This window comes from Nothobranchius furzeri, chromosome 8 (genome assembly GCF_043380555.1).
Source record: "Nothobranchius furzeri strain GRZ-AD chromosome 8, NfurGRZ-RIMD1, whole genome shotgun sequence".
Lineage (NCBI taxonomy): Eukaryota > Metazoa > Chordata > Actinopteri > Cyprinodontiformes > Nothobranchiidae > Nothobranchius > Nothobranchius furzeri.
The window spans coordinates 67,181,722-67,204,206 of NC_091748.1; the positions used below are offsets into that span (position 1 = coordinate 67,181,722).

The window sequence follows — 22,485 nt, forward strand, 5'->3', positions numbered from 1 at the left end:
TCCTTTTTAGTACCCCGAGTAGACATTTCCCAGCGTCTGAAGAATGTCATCCTCCTGTAGTTCTAACAGTTTTAAATAGGGATGGACAATATATCCGCATCAATATCGGTATCGGCCGATGTTAGTAATTTTTTAACATATCTGTATCGGTTCGAAAAATAAGACTGGGCCGATATTAACAACCAACATTTTTTCCATCTCGTCTTCATTTGTTTGCCTGTTTCAGAGGGTGAGGGGGGTGATGTGTAATTGTTTAGTCATGTGAACACTGAATGAAATCATCTCAGAACCGTAAATGTGGGTGAAGTGTGTACATAATAACGTAAATACAACTTTAATAATTTTCATTCTATACAAATCTGCTGATTTTAGAAGCATTACTATCAGTATATCGGTATTGGCAAATATCAGTTATCCGCCATAACAGTGATCTTGATATCAGATATCGGTATGTGCCCAAAAATTTCACATCGGTGCATCACTAGTTTTAAATTATTTCTTAAAAAAAGGTACCTCCACCATGGACTGCCACTCTACATGTACTACCCCCAACTACTACTCTGTATTGTGGAGGCATGTCTGCCAAGATAGTCCTGAAACATCTGTAGCCTTAGGATACCCAGAATGGATAACATCAACCCTGGGGGCTCCTCTTCCACATAGATCTTTAACTACCTCAGCAGCGTCTGCCCCACAGATCAGTCAGTCCTTCACCAGGCCTTCTGGCTCTGGTTCCTTGGTGAGATACTTCCACTTTCCACTTCGCCCTCCGCTCTGTAACCCTCTGTTACTTTTGGAGACCTACGGACCAGCCATGCCCTATGGGCCTCCTTGTTGCTGCAGCCTTTGCCTCTACATTTGCAGAGTGGAACAAGGCACGTTTGGACTCTTGTGTCCCCCGCTGCGCTCAGGCAGAGTCAGAGCTCTGTTGGAGCTGGAAGACTCCCAGCAGGCCCTCACATGTGTTTGGACCTACTTAGTCTACATTCACACCGCAGACAAAAGCACATCTAATTGGACTTTTTAAAAAATATGCAACCAACATTGTATTTTTAAAGACAGTCTGAACCATACTAATCTGATTTATTTTTCCAAATCTAACCTGGGTCACTTTTATATGTGGTACTGAATCTGATAAATACCTGATCATTTTGATAGCGACTTCAGTCTGAACAGACATGTCATATTAAATCCATTCATACATCACTTACTCACTGGGGTTGAGAACCTTGACATTCTTGACGAGACGTGCTGACAGAGGTATTCAGAGGTCTGTCTGGACATCCTGAAGTTGTGGATGAACTTTGTCAGTGAAGCCTTTCACTCCACCTCTCCTGGTTCTCCTTCTTCAGCAAATGTGGCCTACTTTAGGGCTGTTAAACATTCACACCGGAGGTTGTTTTTGAAAAATCCCACCTTGGTCTTCCACCTTGTTCTAAAATAAAATGTTTTATTTTATTTTAATTACCTTAAAAGACTCAAAGTCTCTTTTTACACTTTATATTTATTTAATCAGGATCGTTGTCAAGTCGACGCCAGAAACAATGAAACACAACTTGAATATTAGAGGAACAACAAGGCTTTATTCAACCAGCATTCATACAAGTTATCAATCATGAACAAAACATTTCTCTTACCGTTGCTTATGGGTGGAGAGCTGAACACCCCAGTTAGAAAACGTAATCCATGAACCTCGTCAAATAGAATCCTTCAAACAGCTCTAACCGCTCTGAGCTCTGCTCTGCTCCTTATACATTCCCTGATGTGCGTGCAAAGCTGCACACCTCCACCAGGATTACCTTGATTACATCCTCATGATCACATTATGTTCGGCTCTCCTTGATTACATCCTCATGATAAGTGTGATTGACAAACAGTAGTGATCAATAACTTGTATAAAGCAATTATACAACAGATGACAAGTTCATTTTTATTACATTCCACTCTTGAACTTTTCATCTAATTTATGTAACATATCCATCACCATTTCCCCATCAAAACCAACGTCATTTATAACATACCTTGTAGTTCCACTTTAATTTTCATCGTAGTCTTTGCATTATTACCCAATTTATTTCTCTTCTTAATCGAATAACATACCAACAAATAATAAGATTACACAATGTTAGAATGCTGATTATAATTAATGCTGCAATCATAGGTGGAATTAGCACTTTATTAGCGGTACTCGACATGCCTGTAAATATATCCCACCAATGATGAGCGGAAGCCTGTTCAATCAATGTAGCAACATGTTTTATTTCCCCTTGTGCCACAAGAGTAGACACCATAAGCCTGGAAAGGTTGGACCTATGAGAGTCAATCAATTTTGCCACTTCAGTGGAACCATCCAATGCGCATTTGAATCGTTCCAGTGAGAGTGTCCAAGGGGCCCATTGTATCTTAGTCAGCCGACTAGATACAGTGTAATTACTCAACCAATAGGTCACGTTATTCCATTCCCACATATGTATACCCTTGAGACAACCTGAAAAGGGAACTGAAGGTACCTGTGGGGAATTGGTCATTGTAGCCACGCATAAGGTGTTAGGACCCACCTGCCAAAACTGTTCCTCTGGGGGTGTGACCGTCCAATCACAGAGTACGACCCTTGAATCAGTGAAACATGGATTGCTATGTCCTTTTACCAATGGGCAGGCTAAACCCTTATCAGTCTCATCACAGTGTTTTACTTCATATGTTCGATTTGTTTTAACATCCCACCACTCTCCACTAACATGGAGATACCAAAACCCTTTAGTGGTTATCACCGGCAGTATCTGATATCTACACACAGTCATTACTGATGTCATATTATACTGATCCCAGTATCCAGTACACATAGATTTATTACAAATCGTCATTTCTGCATGTAGCTGTAGCCATAATGAACTACTGATGTTCCATAATGTTCGCCATGCATGATAGTTATTACTCATTACCTGTATTTGAAACCTATTTCTCTGTGTCTCAGCATGAATAGTCTGCAAGGAACAGACTGTCCAATTACCTATGTGTGACAAATTATGCAATGCATCATAAGTTTCATTCCAAAGCTTTAGATTCCATTTAAATACACTTTTCCACACATCACTTCCTTCTAACTGACTAGATACAGTCGAAGGCATCCATTTTGCAGTCTTGGTGACAGCTTGTGCGGTGTATTCTCCAGTGTTGGTCAGCATAGTTCGTGTCACCTCATTGTCTGCTGTGTTAGCCAGACCATACAAAGTTCCAGTTCCTCCTAGCACGGTGTCATACCATGCTCGCCTCCTCCTGTTACAAGGCAGAATAGGAGGGAATTTCACAGTCCATCGCACATATTCGGCTACCCTTATTTGTCCCATTTGTTGACAAGTGTGAACCAGGGGAGCTACAGCTGTCTGCGTAGCTCTAGCTGTGTCGGGCAGCACCCAGAATATGTACAAATAGGCGTATCCTCCTGTGATTACAGTTCCATTCCTGATCCGGAAATCGCGATCAACCTTCATACTCCAATTTGTGCCATTTTGTATGCAAGTACCATTCCCCTGATGGTATGCACAGATGCGCGCTGCAGAATTAAAGGTTACTGTTGATCCTTGAACCAACACCCCCGGGCTGATCACCCTTCCTCGGATTTTAAGACATCCTCTGCACCGGTACATCTTACCGGTAGATGTTAGGTTTCCCAAGTAGCAAGCGTCATTTGCTCTGCATGTGAATGTGCCTTGAGTGCGGTTGGACATACTGCTAACCAATTCCAGATGGCCCATGACCCCTTCTTCCAACACTTGTCCTTCCGTGAGCCCCCAACAGAAATGTGCCCTCAGTGCGATGACAGCGAGGACATGGAGGACGATGACCAAACATCCGACACCACCAGGTCCGTGGAGCCCATCCATCGCCTCGACAAGGGTTCAATCCTTTTGTAGGGGAAGGGGACCCAGTCAACCACCGTCACTCAGACACCCGCCTATGGGATACATACAAAACTGCAGATAGAATGACAAGCATTAATTTTCTCTCCTGTAACATTTGTTTATCGGAATATTAATCCATTTTTCCTCTCCGGGGAACAATACACTTACCACAGCATCTTTTCCCTGTGCAATAATCTCTCCAGCTCTGGGAGGACCATTGAGCTGCTCCACCCACACTTTTGCCCCCGCAGTAAAGTCTGATGATCCAAACCCAGTTTCACCCCTCTGAGTGATAGTGGTAGGTTTAGTAATCTCTTCAACTTTGGACATTACACACCGTTTGATTACTAACTGAGCTATCTTGTCTCCTTTTTCCAGTACCAACGGTTCTTTACCTGTATGCTGACACACCACACCTATTTCCCCTTGATAGTCTGAGTCTATTACCCCAGCTAAAATGGTTAGACCCCTCAAAGCTAAACCACTTCTTGGACACACATGAGCATAAGTTCCTGGTGGACATTGAATTCCCAATCCTGTTTTTACCACTGTCACTTTATTGGTTACTAAAGTGATGCTTTCCAAGATTTTAAGATCTAATCCCACAGAGCCCGCAGTTGCTCTAACAGGGAGTTCTGCCTCAGAAGTTAGTTTCCACATTCGTATAGGAGGGTCAGTAGAAGTTGTTTCCCTTCCTGCCCTGGCAACCATTAGCATCAGTGGAGTAACTCCATCCCCCACGGGTCTGTTATTTAACTGATGTACTGCCCTAGTCAGATTTTCTCTCCATTTGTCCAAAGAATTAGTAACCGATAGTTTCCTTAGTTTCTCTTTCAGTAACCCATTCATTCTCTCAATGAGTCCACTAGCTTTCGGGTGATATGCTACATGATAGATCCATTCTACCGCGTTGTTCTCTGCCCATTCTTTGATCTTATTTCCAGTGAAATGGGTACCATTATCAGTCTGAACCTGCAAAGGTAGTCCATAATAGGTCTCTATTAATGACAGACATTTCAATGTAGCCTCCTGATTGGCGTTATGACACGGATGCACCACCAGTACCCCTGACACCGTATCCACGGCTGTACATGCATACTTACAGTTTTTACTTTTTGGCAATGGTCCAATGAAATCAATCTGCCAACACTGTCCCGCTTGTTTACCTCGATGTATCTGTCCCTGTATATGTCGAGGGATTCTCTTTTTCTGATGTTGACAAGGTTCACAATCTTCTATGGCAGTTTTAATATCATCAATGATGAGATCTATTCCTCTGTCCCTCGCCCATTTCAATGTTCCCTGCACACCCCAATGTCCAGCAGTAACGTGAGCCCATTTGGCTAATCCAGGACTTGATTGTCTTACAGCCTGAATTTTCACTATCTTATCTACAGTCTGATTATGCAGGGATTCAGGATCATTGTTATTAGTATGAGCATCCACATGTAATACTGACACAGGAATATTTTGGCATTTCTCCCAAATGTCCTTCCATAGGTCAGCTCCCCAAACCTCTTTTGAATGTATCTTCCATTGTGTAGCATGCCAAGTTGGCATCCAAGTTAACATTCCTTGGGCTACTGACCAGGAGTCAGTATAAATACTTACTCCCTGCACCCCAGCCGCCATTATTACCATGTGTACTGCTTTCAACTCCGCCCATTGACTACTCTTTCCTGTCCCTGTGAGTTCCATAACTTGTTGTGTACCAGGGTTAAATGCCCCAGCCTTCCATTTCCTGGTTCCTGCCACATATTGACAGGAACCATCAGTGAACCAGGCTCGCTCCTGCTGCTCTGGGGTGAGTTCGCTCCATCTTACCCCCAGTTTCACAGGAGAATCCTGGATTGGTTTTACCTCAAAAGGCACTTCATCCATTTCTGGAACGTCTGCCACTTGCTCGTGGAGCATTGATACTCCTTTTTCTACAATGTTTCCCTTTATTTTATCAGGATTGCCATGAATTACCGAGGCCTCCGCCCCAGTGTCAACCAATGCCATTACTGTCTGTACTGATTTTTTCCAATAAATCTGTAATTCCACATGTGGTCTGATATCATTTATTGACCATCCTGAGGCACTGGCAACAACCTGAGCTTGACCTTCATCCTATTCATCATCATGTTCCCTTCGGTGCTGTTTTTTCTTTCTACGCTTCACTGCCGCCACCTGATAACACTCATCTGAACTCTCCTCCTCTGAAGATTCCTTGGGAGGGGCGGAAGGTTCAGCAGGCTTCGACGCCACCTCCCTGATCACATTCTGCAACATTCCAACCAATTCTGACACAGACATCCTGTCGTCCTTTTCAGGACAATGTCTGAACTGACAATGGACCTTCAGTCCCATTTGGCTGCATTTCTCCATCAATGCATTAGTGGGCAATCCATCAATCTCCTCAAACGGCACTCCCGCTTGTCGCAGTGCCCTCCACAGATCTGTTCTAGAGGGGCCCATTGCCCCCCCTTTACGACCCCTTGAATGTGGATCAATCCTGGGTTTATTTTCAGTTCTAGCTCCCTCTCTCCTCGTCTCAGACCAATCACCCAGCGTGGTGAGTTCGCCAAGACGATCTTTTATCGCGGCAAAAGTCTGGTCTGCCGCGCCAAACAACAAGCTGGTCACCATGGGTTTATAATGTGGTGGGGCATGTCTGATGAGGTGATCTCTAGTTGCCTTAGAGATGTTACAGTCCACCACTCCAGCTCCCCCGTTTCGAGCCACTTGCTCTCTAATAGTGAGTCTGGTGAGCCGCTGAATGGCATCTCTCACTGTCTGCCATTGCCCTTTAATCTCAGACCAGTCCGCCGTGGTAGGATAGATTACATGACATGCCAGAGCATATGCATCCCCCACATTGAAATCTTCATCAGCTGGCAATGCCCGGACTGTAGCCCTGTATTCAGCATTTATCTGTGCATCAGTACTTAATCCTGAAAATCTCATGGCATCACCGGCATCTATGGCTATATCACACGCGCCATCCTCCATAAGGCGATTAAGCCAGGAGTCAGTTGGTTCGCCTGGGCGCTGTTTCAGCTTCCCATTCATGTGATTTAACTCATCTTGTGAATAATCCTCTAGCGTTGTTAGCAGCCTAGGGGCGGGTTGTGGCTGCTGTTGTAACATCCTTCTTATATTACCCGCCTCATCGAGTTCCGGCCGTCCCTGATCATCCACCATATCTACCAGTATTGGTGGAATAATTTGCTGTTCTCGCCGACGCCTAGTAATAGGTCTTTGTTCTGACATCTTTATCCTCTGTAATGATGGATACAAGGGCTGAGGTGGTGGGTCAGGTTTAATCACCCACTCCTCCTCCTCATCATCCCCCCAAAGATCCCCGTTCCATTTCTGTGGGTCCCAATCTTCACCAACATTCTTTACAAACGCCCGGATCTGAGCAGGACCTGTTCTACGAGGTCGCTTCTTTTCCTTCCTTTGCGCTCGAGACACAAAAGTCAGCGTTTTATCCAAAACATTCTGAGCATGCTTTAGCTCTTTCCCCATCACACACACTCTCTGCTCAAACTCTGAGCATGATTTCTCAACTTCTTCAGCATGGATTTTCTCCTGCGCCGCTCGCTCTCTACAACTGCTCAATTCTAACTCCTGTTTTTTCCATGCTTCTGCAAAAAGCCACATCATATCTCTCACTCCTGCCAGCGGCGCTTTTTTTTTAACTTCTATCCGCGTCAAACTGTCCAGCACCACGGCGGGGCTGACCACTCCATTTAACTCTCCCCACGGCCCAGGGCGTCCACCGCGCTGCCTTAACATATCACCAATGGATCGGAACTCCTCCGTTTCCCAGCCGGGAATCGGCACGGGAATCGGCGTTCCCTCCCCAGAAGCACTCGGCTCCTTTTTGCTTCTCCAAAAACACTTCATTGTTGCTGGAATAGCTTGACTGATCCTGTTCGTGACGCCAAAAATGTTCTAAAATAAAATGTTTTATTTTATTTTAATTACCTTAAAAGACTCAAAGTCTCTTTTTACACTTTATATTTATTTAATCAGGATCGTTGTCAAGTCGACGCCAGAAACAATGAAACACAACTTGAATATTAGAGGAACAACAAGGCTTTATTCAACCAGCATTCATACAAGTTATCAATCATGAACAAAACATTTCTCTTACCGTTGCTTATGGGTGGAGAGCTGAACACCCCAGTTAGAAAACGTAATCCATGAACCTCGTCAAATAGAATCCTTCAAACAGCTCTAACCGCTCTGAGCTCTGCTCTGCTCCTTATACATTCCCTGATGTGCGTGCAAAGCTGCACACCTCCACCAGGATTACCTTGATTACATCCTCATGATCACATTATGTTCGGCTCTCCTTGATTACATCCTCATGATAAGTGTGATTGACAAACAGTAGTGATCAATAATTGTATAAAGCAATTATACAACAGATGACAAGTTCATTTTTATTACACACCTCTATGATTAAAGATGAGCCCAACTATATCTAGCTGGTGCCGATTTCCTGTCCGAGACCAGAGGAATTTGCCATTGGAAACCCCACCAAGGGCAAAGGGCCCAGTATAACACTCAGATCATCAATGCACTCAAACCCCTCCACCATCATGAGATGGCATTTCAAGAAGGAATGGGAGATGGCTTAATTAGTTTAATTCTGCTTTTTTAATTGTGAAATCATTTTCATTAGAATATGGGAAAGATCTTTTGAAGGTGGGGGTAATAGCGTTAAGAAAGCATTAAATATCCATTTCAATTATGAGAAAATCATTATGTTAATGTTCAACAGATGCACTAATTATCAGTTATTGATTATATTGCTAGAAATGAGTGTGTGCTTGTCTGTTCTGTTATTTTTGTCTGTTGTTTATTCTTTGTCTACATTTGATTAAGGAAACATCTATAGTATTACAGTTGTTTTTAATGTTTCCTCTCAGTGCACAGTGCAGGTGAAGCTGGAGTTAGGCCACAGAGCCCAGCTGAGGAAAAAGATAACATCAGAGGGCTTCACACATGACTGGATGGTGTTTGTCCGAGGACCAGAGACCTGCGACATCCAGCACTTTGTAGAGAGGGTTGTCTTCCGCCTGCACGAGAGCTTCCCCAAACCCAAGAGAGGTAGGTGTAAACACATATAGAACTAGCAGAAGACAGATTTTACAGTCCTACACTGCAGGGGCCACTAGCTAGTAACTAAACGCAGCCCGATCAGATAAATTATCGCACTCATGGAAAATCGGCTCAAAATTGCACAGTGTGTGTCCAGCATTAGTGGTTTCAGTGCTCCAACACACCTGAATTGGTAGTTGATTCACCTGTTCAGCAGGTCATCAACTCTGCAGAAGCTTGTTAATCACACACTAATTAAAAACAGGTGTTGAAGCAGAGAAACATCTAAATGATTCATGATGGTAGCCCCTGGGGGGTAATTTGGCTCTGGGAGAAAACTCTTATAAGACATTTTTCTAAAGCTGCTCTTTGTTGATTTCATCATAAAGCGTTCAGTGGTTCGGACGAGTGTGGGTGTAATTTTAGCTTAACGAGCGTTCCTTCTCTCTGCAGTATGCAAGGAGCCTCCATACAAAGTAGAGGAATCGGGCTATGCAGGTTTCCTCATGCCTATTGAAGTGTACTTCAAGAACAAGGTGAGAATTGTATTATTAGGCTTCAACAGCCTAATAGAAATTACTTTTGAGTACTTCAATGTCATTTTATGCTGTAGTATAGAATTTTACATGGATATCTGAAAGACCCTTGAACTAAATCACCAAAAAAAGACTTGACAGCTCACCAGTGAGTGGTTCAGTTTAAGATAAAACTTTAAGACTCTAACTTCATTCAGAACTAACACAGTTCTTTAACATGTACGTGTGTTTTATCATTCTTTAGAGACATAAAAACATATCTCTGTACTTTGCAAAAGTCTCAAACGTTCATTTCTTTATGTTTAACTTCAACAACTTCCTTTGAATCCTGTGAAATAGTGTTGAGCACTAGGGCACATTGTTCAGTCTGGATGGCATCCAAAAAAAACGCTACTGTCCTTTTTAAGTGCACTTACATTATGCTTAATAGACAGATCTGTCAGGAAGATCAAGAAAGCACTTAAAGGTGAACATCAGCCACCATCATCGCATTTACAAGAAAACATTTTGTTATGAAATCTCAAGTGGTGAAACAATTTTTTTTTCTTTGAGCTGTAATTGTCCTGTTTAGCCTCCCAGGAATGTTTCTTATCTGTGTGTCCGCTCTACTCATTCTGTTTATTGACCCTCTGGTTGATTGTTCATTCAGCTTCTGCCTGTGTGAGATCAGCCAACCCAAACGTGCCTCACAGGCCCTTAAAGCTGGAGTAAACTTTTCTTTTCATTTGCAGGAGGAGCCAAAAAGAGTTTGTTTCAACTATGACCTGTTCCTTAACTTGGAAGGCAACCCACCAGTTAACCACCTGCGCTGTGAGAAGCTCACCTTCAACAACCCCACCAAAGAATTCAGGAAAAAGCTCATCAAAGCTGGAGGGGTGAGGCAGCCTCACGCTTCCATTCATCTCCAGCTTCACCAACAACAAACTGAACGTTAATAACGATTAAAATGAGAAGGCATCAGCTTAGAAAGAGTAACTGATGTTCGAGCCACATCACCAAGGCCCGCTTTTCACGGCGTTCTGATGTATCACCTGATCCTTTCCATCTGACTATCTTAAAAACACATCTGATTACTTATCAAGAATTCCTGCTTTGTGTGGTGTGTTAAGATCACTATAGTCTGTGCGCGTACCGTTTCGCTGCCGTGCGTTGTTCGTGAGAGGGTGGGGGGTTGTGGGCGTGGCACAGCACCATATGTAGGAGAAACACTGATGACAGGAAATGACAACATGAAAACAAAGGTATTACTCTAATAATGCGAGGAGAAAAGCTAAAGGTAAGAATTATTTTCTGGCGTATTCATTAGTTTTACCTGCACTAATTGCCAAGGTGGGCTGCCTGAACCTTTATTTCCTCACAACACTATAATGATATTGCGTCCGTAGCCACGAAAACGAACCAGGTCCACACCTTTCCTGTTCTGTTTGCTGATTGTTTCACTCTCCCATCTTTTCTGTTTTCTGTTTGGGTTTTTGTTCTGTCCTTTTTGCTTTTTGTCTATTTTTTTGTCGATGAAAAATGTCAATCCATATTTTTAAGTCTTTGACATAAGTACAAGATTACGTTTTTTTTTTGTGCTCAAACGTTCATTCGTCACACAAAACCTAAACTTTTGTCAACAAAGTGAACACGTATCGCTACAAGTGGGGACTTCCATATTTGGAAAATCCTGCAGTGTGAACTGGGCCTGAGGCTCAGCCGTGTGACGGTGTGAAGCTTGAGTCACGACAGGTGAGCTGCTGATAGAAAACTAGATTTATTTCAAACATGTAAATAATGAAATTTGGTTCACACAACAAGTCATCTCAAAGGCACTTTACAGTAGAGGTGTGAATCTTCACTTGTCTCCCGATTCGATTACGATTATTGGGTCTTCGATTCGATATCACGATGCATCACGATTATTTCATATTGATTTGTTTTCATCGATAAATGGAAGATGTCAGATAATTGCTTTTTATTTTTTATTATTTTATCAAAAACGTAATTGACACAACCTGCCATCCCTGAAAAGCTCTCCATTCACAACAGGTTAGGACAAAACATTTTAAACATATAAGAAGATTTAACAGAGTAAAATAATCCGTTTCCTCGTTCAACACCACGCCTCAGGCTGAGAAAAACACGCTTAGCTAAAACTCACAAAATCTAAAAAAGTACTGAAAACCTACAGGACACATATTGTAATAATAAAATCCATAATGGGTTCATATATGAGTGTTTAATGTCTCTGAGCAGCTCTAGAGTCAAATATTTATGCTGCAGTTCAAGGGTGTCAGAAGTAACAGCAAATGAAATGTTTGACTTAGTTTTTTATTTTATTTGAACCCAGTGGTTCATTTCTGAAATGTTGGAGAATGAATCAAGTTCTGTTTGATGCAGAAAATAATAAAACAAAACAAATTCTACACTTCCAATAATATTTAAGATGTGTGTTTTATTCTTTCTGATAATAACACCAGCAGAAGGCTGTGGGCTGGATTAGGATTAAATTACCCAGCTGATGGATCTCCTTCACTAACCAGCTAACTACAAACCTGTCCACTAACCTGTCCTGTGTCACCCTCACCATGTGACCCTTATGTCCATGCTGTCTCTGGAGGAGCAGATAGGAGACAAGACCTCCTGTAACCTAAAATGAACCAAAACGTCCTCCCAGTTTTTTTTAAATAGTTTAACATCAGTTTATCATCGTGAAACAAAGGAATAAAGTGGAACACAAACTTCTATCTTCTTTTTCTCTCTCCTTTTAACTTATCCATGTCCCTAAATGAGACAGACGATCACGCTGCAGCCGCTGTCACTGACCCCGCCCCCTCCCCAAGACCGGATCTCCCTACATTACAACAAGCAGTCTGACTGAGCGCTTCCCGGAGAAATAATAATTAAATTATGAAAATAATAACGCGTGTTTGGCACATCGGTTTGGAGGAGCGTCCTCCGATCCTCTCTCTTGTGTGAGCAGACAGTGTCTCTCAGTTGCTGTGCGAGCGAGCGGAGCGCGCCGCGTGACAACCCGCTCAATTAACTTAATTCACGGCCCAATTCCAACAGAACCGGTCGGGCTGATTCGGTTCTGGTTCGGTCTCAGGTTACAACTCTAGCGCTCAGCCCTGCAGTACCACATTAAGGCAAAACACTTGGTAAATGTGGAGGACACTCACTCTGGCAGATTTGGATGCTTCGCTGGTGCCGCCGTTAAAAACAAAACTACATTCCACTATAATCGATTATGGCGTACTCTTCTACGATGCACAATCGTTTATGTCCGCATCCTGATGCATCGATTATTTGATTATTTTCCTCAGCTCTACTTTACAGTGGGGATGCACAATATATCTGCATCATAATCTGTATCGGCCGATGTTGGTCATTTTTAACCATATCGATATCTGTCTGATAAATCAAACTGGGACGATATTAACAACCAATATTTTTTCCATTTATCTGTTTCAGAGGGTGAGAGGGTTATGTGTGTTTGTTTAGTCACGTGACCGTCATTGTAATCATCTCAGAAGCGTAAATGTAAGTGGTGTGTGTACATAATGTAAAATCAGCTTTAATTATTTAAATTCTATACAAAATCTACTGATTTTAGAAGCATTAATGTCAGTATATCGGTCTTGGCAAATATCTGTTATCGGACATAACAGTGATATTAATATCTGAAATTGGTATCGGCCCTAAAATTTAATATCGGTGCATTACGACTTTAAAAGGTTAACATTCCAGTTGAACCTACTTATCAGCACATTCAGGTCAGCTCATTACACCAACTGGTTCCTATGTAAGAAAACCCCGAAGACTGCTTCAAATGTCTTGAGTGTCCGACTATACAGCAGTCCTCGTACTAAGCAAGCATGTAGCAACAGTGGAGAGGAAACTCCAACAGAACCTGGTTCAGTATGAGCAGCCATCCACCACGATTCAGTGGGAGTTTAAGAAGACGGAGCACAAAGACAAAAAAACCCGATGAACTTATCATCATCATGATGGACTTATTCACCAGAGGATTGTGCTGGAGCTGATTTAGCTGATCATCTGCTCTATGTAATAAACTGATTCTGGTCTATGAGCCAGTCTGGTGGATGAGATTATTTTAGAAGTCAATGCATCTCACTAACAGTGTCCTTCGTAATTAATACTTCTCTTTTTCTGGTGTTTGCATTTAAGAACCGTCTACAGTGACCCATCGTTTGAACGTCTAACAGAACTTAGGTTAATAATTACCACGGATGGTTTGCAGCACAGCTCTCAAGAACAAATCCAGCCGTCTTCCCGTGCTGCAGCCAAACATGGAGTCTGAGTGGTTTTGAATGTCAGCAGAGAAACGCTGTAACTGGTGTGTCTTTGATTTCAGATACTGGTGGTCCCTGAGGGGGCAGAAGCTGTGTCGAGGCCCAGTCCGGACTACCCAATGCTCCCCACCATCCCCCTCTCAGCCTTCTCAGATCCCAAGAAGACCAAGACCTCTCATGTATCGAAGGTTGGGAGGGAAATAAACACTAACTCGATTATCTCAGTCACTTATGTTCTACTCAGCTTGTTCAATCACTTGAAGAATTCACTCTTTCGTTGATCACTCTTTGTTTTGTCGAATAATTCCTCTTGAAGGAAATCTTCATTTGCTTGTTGGAGTCTGACTCCAGCTTGTAATTGTTACCAGTTGTTTCTCTGCATTTGTACGCAGGATTACTCAGCCTTATCTGCAAGGAGAGGGGGAATATCAGGTTGAAACAGGAAGTGGACCTGTTTACATTTTCCAGGGCTGATCCATTTACAGTACTGTGTAGACGAGATAAGCGTATTTTAGTCTTCAAATGAGAGAAAATCCACCCGTTGTTGTTTTTTTATCCCGTGATAGTTGTATTCCCCTGCTTATAATAGATCCACCGATAACTCCCCAACAGTTACATTTTTAACAAAAGTTTGTTTATTAAAGGTGGATTTACTGTCTGAGCTCACATGAAAGGAAAATATGGAGGAATGAGTAAACATGAAAAATGACCGAATGAGATTGTTTTATTAAATCAATGAAGCCCATTCATTTCACACGGCTGTTTTAAAAGCTTTCTGCTTTATTTAGAGTCGTAACGTGAGAAAGGTCCTCTGGAATAACTAAAATTCATCATATTTAAACCCTTGAGAGCTATCATCCCATTTAAACCAATGTGAAGCATTATTCACATTTGGACTGAGACGGCAATCCATGTAGGAGACGCCTAGCTTTGCTAGTTAGGTGTAAGACTGTTGACTTTTTATTTGGACTACTTTTATTTTTATCAAATACACTGGTTTATAATGGCATGACATCATTCCTGCAGGATTTGATGCAACTATAGGGAGCCTAAGTCACGCCGATCTACTTCCGGACCACGGGTCCCCGGAAGAATGAAAAAATGAATGCAAGTCAACGGGGCTAAAAACTCTATTTTCTAATTCCGCTTGTTTTGTGCCATGGATCATATATGATGTCCATGAATTTTAAAGAAACTTTTTGATACCAAGAATGCACTTATTTTCGAACAGGGGGAAACACTATTGTTGGTTTTGTGTGAAAATAATTCCAGGGCTACAAATGCGCTTCACAAAATTGACGTTATCGAACCAGACACGGAGAAAAACTCACGGAGGAAAAATGGCTGTACGTTCAGCAAACTTCATATACTTTTAGGAGGAAAGAACCACCATAAATCTGGCCATTTGGTGAGTAGCAGCTACGCTAGGGGAGAGGAGATAATGTGGTGGCGTCACATATGCGACGTGCCGATTTCTGGTTTGCAGTCATGCTAATTATAAACTTACAAGCTGATAACCTCAAAGTACGTGACAGGTGTGGTCCAAATACACACCTTTAGTTTTCATTTAATTGCAGTCCAAAATGTGCGATCCAGGGCCTAAGGCAAAGCGGATTAGAAAATGGCGTTTTTAGCCCCGTTGACTTGCATTCATTCTTTCCTTCTTCCGGGGACCCATGAGCCAATCGGAAAGGCAGGAGACTTAGGCTCCATTTTGGGTGTTTTTACTTGAGTGCAGCGGTAATTCTCTACTCCTCTTTAGGAACCCAGTAAAGAAGGAAGTGGCAGCAGCAAAGGAACCAAACCACACAAACCGACTAAGGAGCACCGCGAACGACCGCGAAAAGACTCTGAGAGCAAAGCCACATCTAAAGGAGAGGAGAGAGACGGAAGCAGCAAAAGCAACCGTGATCCATCCGCTTCCTCATCCTCATCTTCAAAAAAGCCGTCAGAGATCAAAGTGAAAGATGAAGTCAAAGTTCTACCTAAAGCGGCCTTCAAGGAGCCTAAACTCACCCTGAAGGAGTCAAAGATGGATGGTATGTCTCCCAAAGGAGGGGGGGCAGGGAGCGGAGGGGGAGGTGGGGGAGGAAGTGGAGGAGGGCCAGGGGAGCCCAAGGCTCCTGGAAAACGCCCGTCCACGGTGGAGTCTCCCAAACCCAGTGCTAAGAAGCAGAAAAAGAGCAGCTCTGATGGGCTTAAAGGGCTGACGGGCGGAACTTTCACCGGGACGTCCCCGCGCCTCTCCTCCTCCGCAGCTAGCCAGTCCTACGGGGAAAAGAAACCTTCCAAGGAAAAGGGCCGTTGGCTGAAAGGCAAAAACGACACCCAGGAGCTGAAGGAATCTAAAAAACCTCTGGAGTCAGAGGAGTCTAATTCAGAAGACGAAGCATCGTCAAAGTCAGAGGTATGAAGATCTGATGAGACATTTTACTTCCTAGATTTTGTTTCAAACATATTTAATTAAAAGTTTGATTATTCTGTTTTCTTCTGTTATCGAAGTCGGCTCCTTCCAGTCCTTCCCACTCCAGTTCCAGCTCTGACTCCACGTCGGACTCTGACTTCGAGCCAGGACAGAAACAAGGACAAGGTATGGTTCATCCAATATAGCCTGATGGGAAATATTCCACTTCTAAGAAGCAAGTTATGTCTCTGATAAGGAACACAAAGGTTTGCAAAATGCTGTTCTAAATCGTCACTCTGCTCCTCTGCTAGGCCCGCTACGATCGATGGTGGAGGAGATCCAGTCAGAAGAGTCGGACGATGACGACAGCAGCTCAGAGGAAGAAACGCCAACAAAGAACAACCCGCCTAACCGCGACTCTCGGTCAGTTTCTGCACCTTTGCTCCATAAAGCTTTACTAGATTCCACTTTTAACCATTGCCTTTAGTTTTATTTATTTTGCGTTTCTTAGTCAAAGAAACCAATTAAGCGTACATATCCACACTAGCCACTGGAAGTAGCTTTAATCTCAGACGCGTGTGTGAACCAGACCAAGCATTGGGACCAGTCTGGTCTGTGTCTATGACCTCTGACCTTGCCCTGTACCCCTGCCAGACTCAGCCTGGACAGCGAGAGTGACAGCAGTGACGGCTCACACCGCCCCAGTCGGGACCCCGCTCCTCCCCCACAAAAACACAGCTCCTCCAATAACAAAGTGAGTCACACTCAGACTGTTTCCTTTGGTGAACTCATGGGAGTTTAAGAGTTTTACTGGAATATAAAAGACGGATAAAGACAAAGATTACCTTACTGAAACATCAGAGGTCCAGACATTTTCACAACGATGTGAGACTGAAGTTTAAATAGATCATTTTTGCCAAACATGGTTCTAACAGCTGCTGAGTCATGGAGATATTTTTTTACTCACAGCTTCTGGATACTGGTTTATTATATAACTGCACAGCTCAAGGTGTTTTGTTTTAACTGTGGTTTCATGTATTTTATGGAGCAGATTATTAAAGGTTTTGTGCATTTATTTATTTTTTACTGCAGGTGGTTCGAAAAAGTCCAGATTCCTCTTTTCGCACTGAGAAGGTGATGAAGAAGGGATACGACAAGGTAGGAAGGGTAAATGAAACTTTTTATGCTTAAACTTTCTCACTTTCAAAGTCTTTTCCTTTAATTATATGATGATTACTGTAAGGAAACCGGCCAATGTACGTTAAGCAGCTCGGTGTTGAGGAAGTGCTGACTCGTAGCACAAACAATGGGGGTGTGGATTAGCAAGAATCTGACAAGAATATATTTATTACAATACAGGGGAGACAATGCGATATTTATCACAATACTGGGGAGACAATGCGATATTTGTCGCAGTACTGGGGAGACGATGCAATATTAATCACAATACAGGGGAGACGATGCGATATTAATCACAATACAGGGGAGACGATGCGATATTTATCACAATACAGGGGAGACGATGCGATATTTATCACAATACAGGGGAGACGATGCGATATTTATCACAATACAGGGGAGACGATGCGATATTTATCACAATACAAGGGAGACGATGCAATATTTATCACAATACAGGGGAGACGATGCGATATTTATCACAATACAGGGGAGACGATGCGATATTTATCACAATACAGGGGAGACGATGCGATATTTATCACAATACAGGGGAGACGATGCGATATTTATCACAATACAGGGGAGACGATGCGATATTTATCACAATACAAGGGAGACGATACAATATTTATCACAATACAGGGGAGACGATGCGATATTTATCACAATACAGGGGAGACGATGCGATATTTATCACAATACAGGGGAGACGATGCGATATTTATCACAATACAGGGGAGACGATGCGATATTTATCACAATACAGGGGAGACGATGCGATATTTATCACAATACAGGGGAGACGATGCGATATTTATCACAATACAGGGGAGACGATGCGATATTTATCACAATACAGGGGAGACGATGCGATATTTATCGCAGTACTGGGGAGACGATGCGATATTTATCGCAGTACTGGGGAGACGATGCAATGTTTGTCGCAGTACTGGGGAGACGATGCAATGTTTGTCGCAGTACTGGGGAGACGATGCGATATTTATCACAATACAGGGGAGACGATGCGATATTTATCACAGTACAGGGGAGACGATGCGATATTTATCACAGTACAGGGGAGACGATGCGATGTTTATCGCAGTACAGGGGAGACGATGCGATGTTTGTCGCAGTACTGGGGAGACGATGCGATATGTAACGATACTAAAAGTCAGATTGTATTTGCAGTTATTAAGACTGAACATAGAATAGGGCTGCTCAATTTATCGAATTTTTATCACGATTACTATCAGAGTTTTGAACGATTATAAAAACAAAACAAGCCGATTATTTGCTTCTCCCACAGTGTTGCCAACTTGGCGACTTTGGCACTATTTCTAACAGCTTTTCAGACCCCCTTTTTGACTTTTTAAATCTTAAAAGTACCTAGCGAACACCTCAGAAACATCTCTGGTAACCCTTAGCTACTTTCTGGATAACTGTCGTCGACATTTCCTGCAGGTTAGCTAAACACTCCGCCTGCGCTCTGGACCATTTTTCAGGACATTAGGAAAGGGAATGATGTAGTGATGTGTCAGTCGCTAAAGAAACGGCTCTCAGAGCCGGCTTCCTGTTGGATTAACCAGAGTGAGTGACACACACACCGCACCTGCAGGCTCCTGAGCCGCTAAAAACGGCTAAATGTGCGCGTGCGGCAAGCTAAACACACGTGCAGCTTGCCCCTGATTGCTGTGAGACCGGGTTGGGGGGTGGGGGGTGCAGCTGTGGTTGGGACAATTATTACATTAACTGATGGACTTGTAAATAAATAGTTTATAAATAAGGTAGAAATAAGTTCCTCACGCTGATAACTAATAACTAACCTCTCTTGAGAACACAGTGCTAGTGCACTCTCCTACAGCACCTTGACACGACTCAATAAATGTTACGCAACATTTTGTGAACATCAATTTATTTGCATTTATTTGTTATAAATGCCACAGTATAATTCTTGCTGTCAGTATTTGCAAGAGATTGGTATTTGGGTCTGTACTGGTTAGAGTTAAATGAGTTAAACCAAGGTCTATAGCCCTTGGGTCATAAACTATGAGCTACAAGTATATTGGTCTTTTTATACTGGGAATCAGGAGTTATTTTAGTGAACATCTTGTTTCTTATTATTTTTGTCCAGATTGTTCCCTGAGCAATTTTATGACTGAATAAAAACAAAATCAACATAAATTGAAAAATCGTCTTAAATAATCGATCTCAGTTTCAGTCACAATAATTGTGATTATTATTTTTGCCATAATCGAGCAGCCCTAACATAGAACACTCAGGTCAGAAGCTCCAAGACGCATCCAGCGTTATCGTGAGATTAGGTTGTTCCATCAGCCTGAAGGGGGGTAAAAGCTGCTGCCACCTAGCAGTCAAAGTTTGAATTATACCACAAAATAATTACAGTAAAGGTTTTCACGTAAATGCTAAATGAAGAAATCTATTTACTGCTTTTACATATCTAAGGTCGTGTGTGTGTGTGTGTGTGTGTGTGTGTGTGTGTGTGTGTGTGTGTGTGTGTGTGTGTGTGTGTGTGTGTGTGTGTGTGTGTGTGTGTGTGTTGTGTGTAGATATGTTCTTACATCTCTAATGAACAGTAAATCATAACTTTTTTCTTAAAGTCACTTTAAATGGAGGCCAGTTCAAAAACTGCTGCTTAACTCAAAGACAAACGGTGTGTGACAAACCAATAAAGCCTACGACAGCTGCGTTGTATGAATCAGCTGCTTTAGGGGTGTGAAACATCATCTTGAGGAATTCCCCTTTCCGCCGGCTCTAAAGTCACTTGATCTCACGCAGCCGAGGAGGAGGATGATGCTATCCCTTAGTCAGGGCCCTGAGTCAGATCTACCCTCCTGCTAGTGCATGTATTTTTTGTATTTCCTTGAGAGTTGAAGCTCTGAGTCATGTTTCTGTGATGAGCAGTGTTAGTGCTAGCCACCTGTAGCATTTTCATCATATTTCTATCTACATAAGCTTGTAAATACGAAGTAAAACGGTGTTTGAGTGAACTGAAAGAGACAGATGTTTGGTCCCACTGCGACTAGCCATTAGCTCATCTGTCTGGTCAGAACTAATCTCTATTTCTCCAAACTAAGGTTGTACAAAGAGCTATCACCAGCAGGTAAGATATTAATTATTCATAACCATTCCACTGAAAGCCACTTCAAAAGACCTGAACTATTCGTTTAAATCAAACAGAGCAGCTCAGGGTCCAACCTGAGGTCTGCTGAGGGTCAAATTTCAGAGTCGAACACTTCTCCTTTTCTGGAGCTCTTCAGGAAAGTCAGTATGCGACCCCCTCAACCGAGAAGCTCAACTTCAGTTTTTTAAAGCCCTTAGAGGGGATTACTTTTAGCATTTAATATAAACCAACATAAAAAAAACAGTTGCACGAGGAAACTGTTGCATTCTGACTTTTATTGTATTTCTACTTTTGCTCACATCTCGTGTCTCTGATAAATCCTGCAGGCCTACACGGAGGAGCTGGTGGACCTCCACCGCAGACTGATGGCGTTAAGGGAGCGTAACGTACTACAACAGGTGAGTGATTACACCTCGGCTAGTATTATTAAAATTATGAAGCTCTGTTCCGGTTTCATTAAGTTTATTCTTACTGGGGAATAATTCTTTTAGATGATGCATTTTTGCTTTTATTTATTTATTTTTTGGTGAGTTCTAAATTCAGACTCTGCATAAATCCAGTGTCTTCTCCTATAAGGATTATCTTCTCCTCCCTGTAATCAACAGAATGCAAAATAGTTTTGATTGGGTTTAAATTTCTTGGTGTGGTCTGAATGAAACATGTAGTCACAAAAGAAAAAAAGAAAGCATCTGGAATAAAATTAGTTGACATGTTTTCTGCATTTATCGCTAAAGAACACATTTGCTTCAGACATTGACGTCGGCTAATCTTTGCCAGATTGTCAACCTGATCGAGGAGACGGGCCACTTCAACGTGACCAACACCACCTTTGACTTTGACCTCTTTTCACTGGACGAGCCCACCGTCCGCAAACTACAGAGCTACCTGGAGGCAACGGCCACGTGACAGGAAGCAGAGGCCGGCGTGTGGATGTCGGCGACAGAGGTTGCCTCGTCGTTACTCCTGCTCCGTAAGGAAAAGCAGAGCGCTCCCATCCGTCGCAGCCTTGACACAAGCCTGACTGAAGCATCGAACAACAGAAACATACTAACAATCGCAAGCACACATCACCCCCTTCACGGGACACTGGGGAGGACACTGGAGGAGGAGGCGTGTGAGGAAACACTGGAGTATCTGAACTCCATCTAGTCAGGAATTTCACTACACATCTCTTGTTTTAGGTCCGTTCTGAGCTGTGGTATTCGCCCTCCTGCACTTATATTGCTCCCGCCTTTGCAAGCCTAATACTTGCCGTCCTCCCCCTCCTCTTCTTCTTCACATGCACACTCCTAACTTGGCAGAACTTACCTCCAACCACCCCCCACTTGTCAGCTGGAGCTCATTTCTCTCTCAGCACACTTTAGTTGTCTGCGTGCGCTCGTGTGTGTATGTGTGTGCGAGTGAGCGCGTGCGTGTGCATGTGTGTGTGCGCGTGCGTGCGTGTGTGTGTGTGTGCGCACGTGCAGCAGAGATGTTGTCTGTTTGGTTACTGACGTTTTCTTTTTTTGTTGTTTATGAATCTTGAGCACAAAGAGCCGGTTGCGTTACTCACACACACACGTGCACATTTAAGTTGAACTTTACTCTGCAACTCCCTCATTTGGCATTAATACACAAACATTAAATAAAGGCTAATAACAGTTACATTTTAAAATCTGTAGAAAAACACGCTCAATAGCTGTTTTTTGCACAATTTGTCACCACATAAAGACCACGGGACTCCCTTAAACTACTTCGTTAGTTTAATAAAACAGCAGAAACTCTGGGTTGGAACACAGATTAGCAAACTGTTCTTAAAGTAGCTGTTTAAGCTAGCAGGACAGTTTAATGTTCAGTTTTAAATTAGTACCTGATGTTCTAAAGATGCTGAAATGTTTTGGTGTAACTCAGCTGCAGATTAGAAGAACTTACGGGGGGAGTGGGT

The 22,485-nt window shown here is 42.7% G+C and overlaps 1 protein-coding gene across 2 annotated transcripts in view; it reads left to right on the top strand.

Annotated features, from left to right (window-relative positions):
* mllt1a (MLLT1 super elongation complex subunit a) overlaps positions 1-21,674 on the top strand; it is a 34,892-nt gene extending 13,218 nt beyond the window's left edge. The window contains exons 2-12 of one of the 2 annotated variants that reach the window (XM_015970945.3): positions 8,828-9,008; positions 9,453-9,535; positions 10,267-10,410; positions 13,896-14,021; positions 15,596-16,240; positions 16,336-16,423; positions 16,549-16,660; positions 16,892-16,991; positions 17,330-17,404; positions 20,888-20,959; positions 21,339-21,674. In XM_015970945.3, the coding sequence (XP_015826431.3) occupies positions 8,828-9,008; positions 9,453-9,535; positions 10,267-10,410; positions 13,896-14,021; positions 15,596-16,240; positions 16,336-16,423; positions 16,549-16,660; positions 16,892-16,991; positions 17,330-17,404; positions 20,888-20,959; positions 21,339-21,467 (1,755 nt within the window). In that variant the 3' untranslated portion in view covers positions 21,468-21,674. The remainder of the gene's footprint in view (positions 1-8,827; positions 9,009-9,452; positions 9,536-10,266; positions 10,411-13,895; positions 14,022-15,595; positions 16,241-16,335; positions 16,424-16,548; positions 16,661-16,891; positions 16,992-17,329; positions 17,405-20,887; positions 20,960-21,338) is intronic. The other variant, XM_015970946.3, reaches the window with a different exon arrangement.
* The last annotated feature ends 811 nt before the right edge of the window (positions 21,675-22,485 follow it).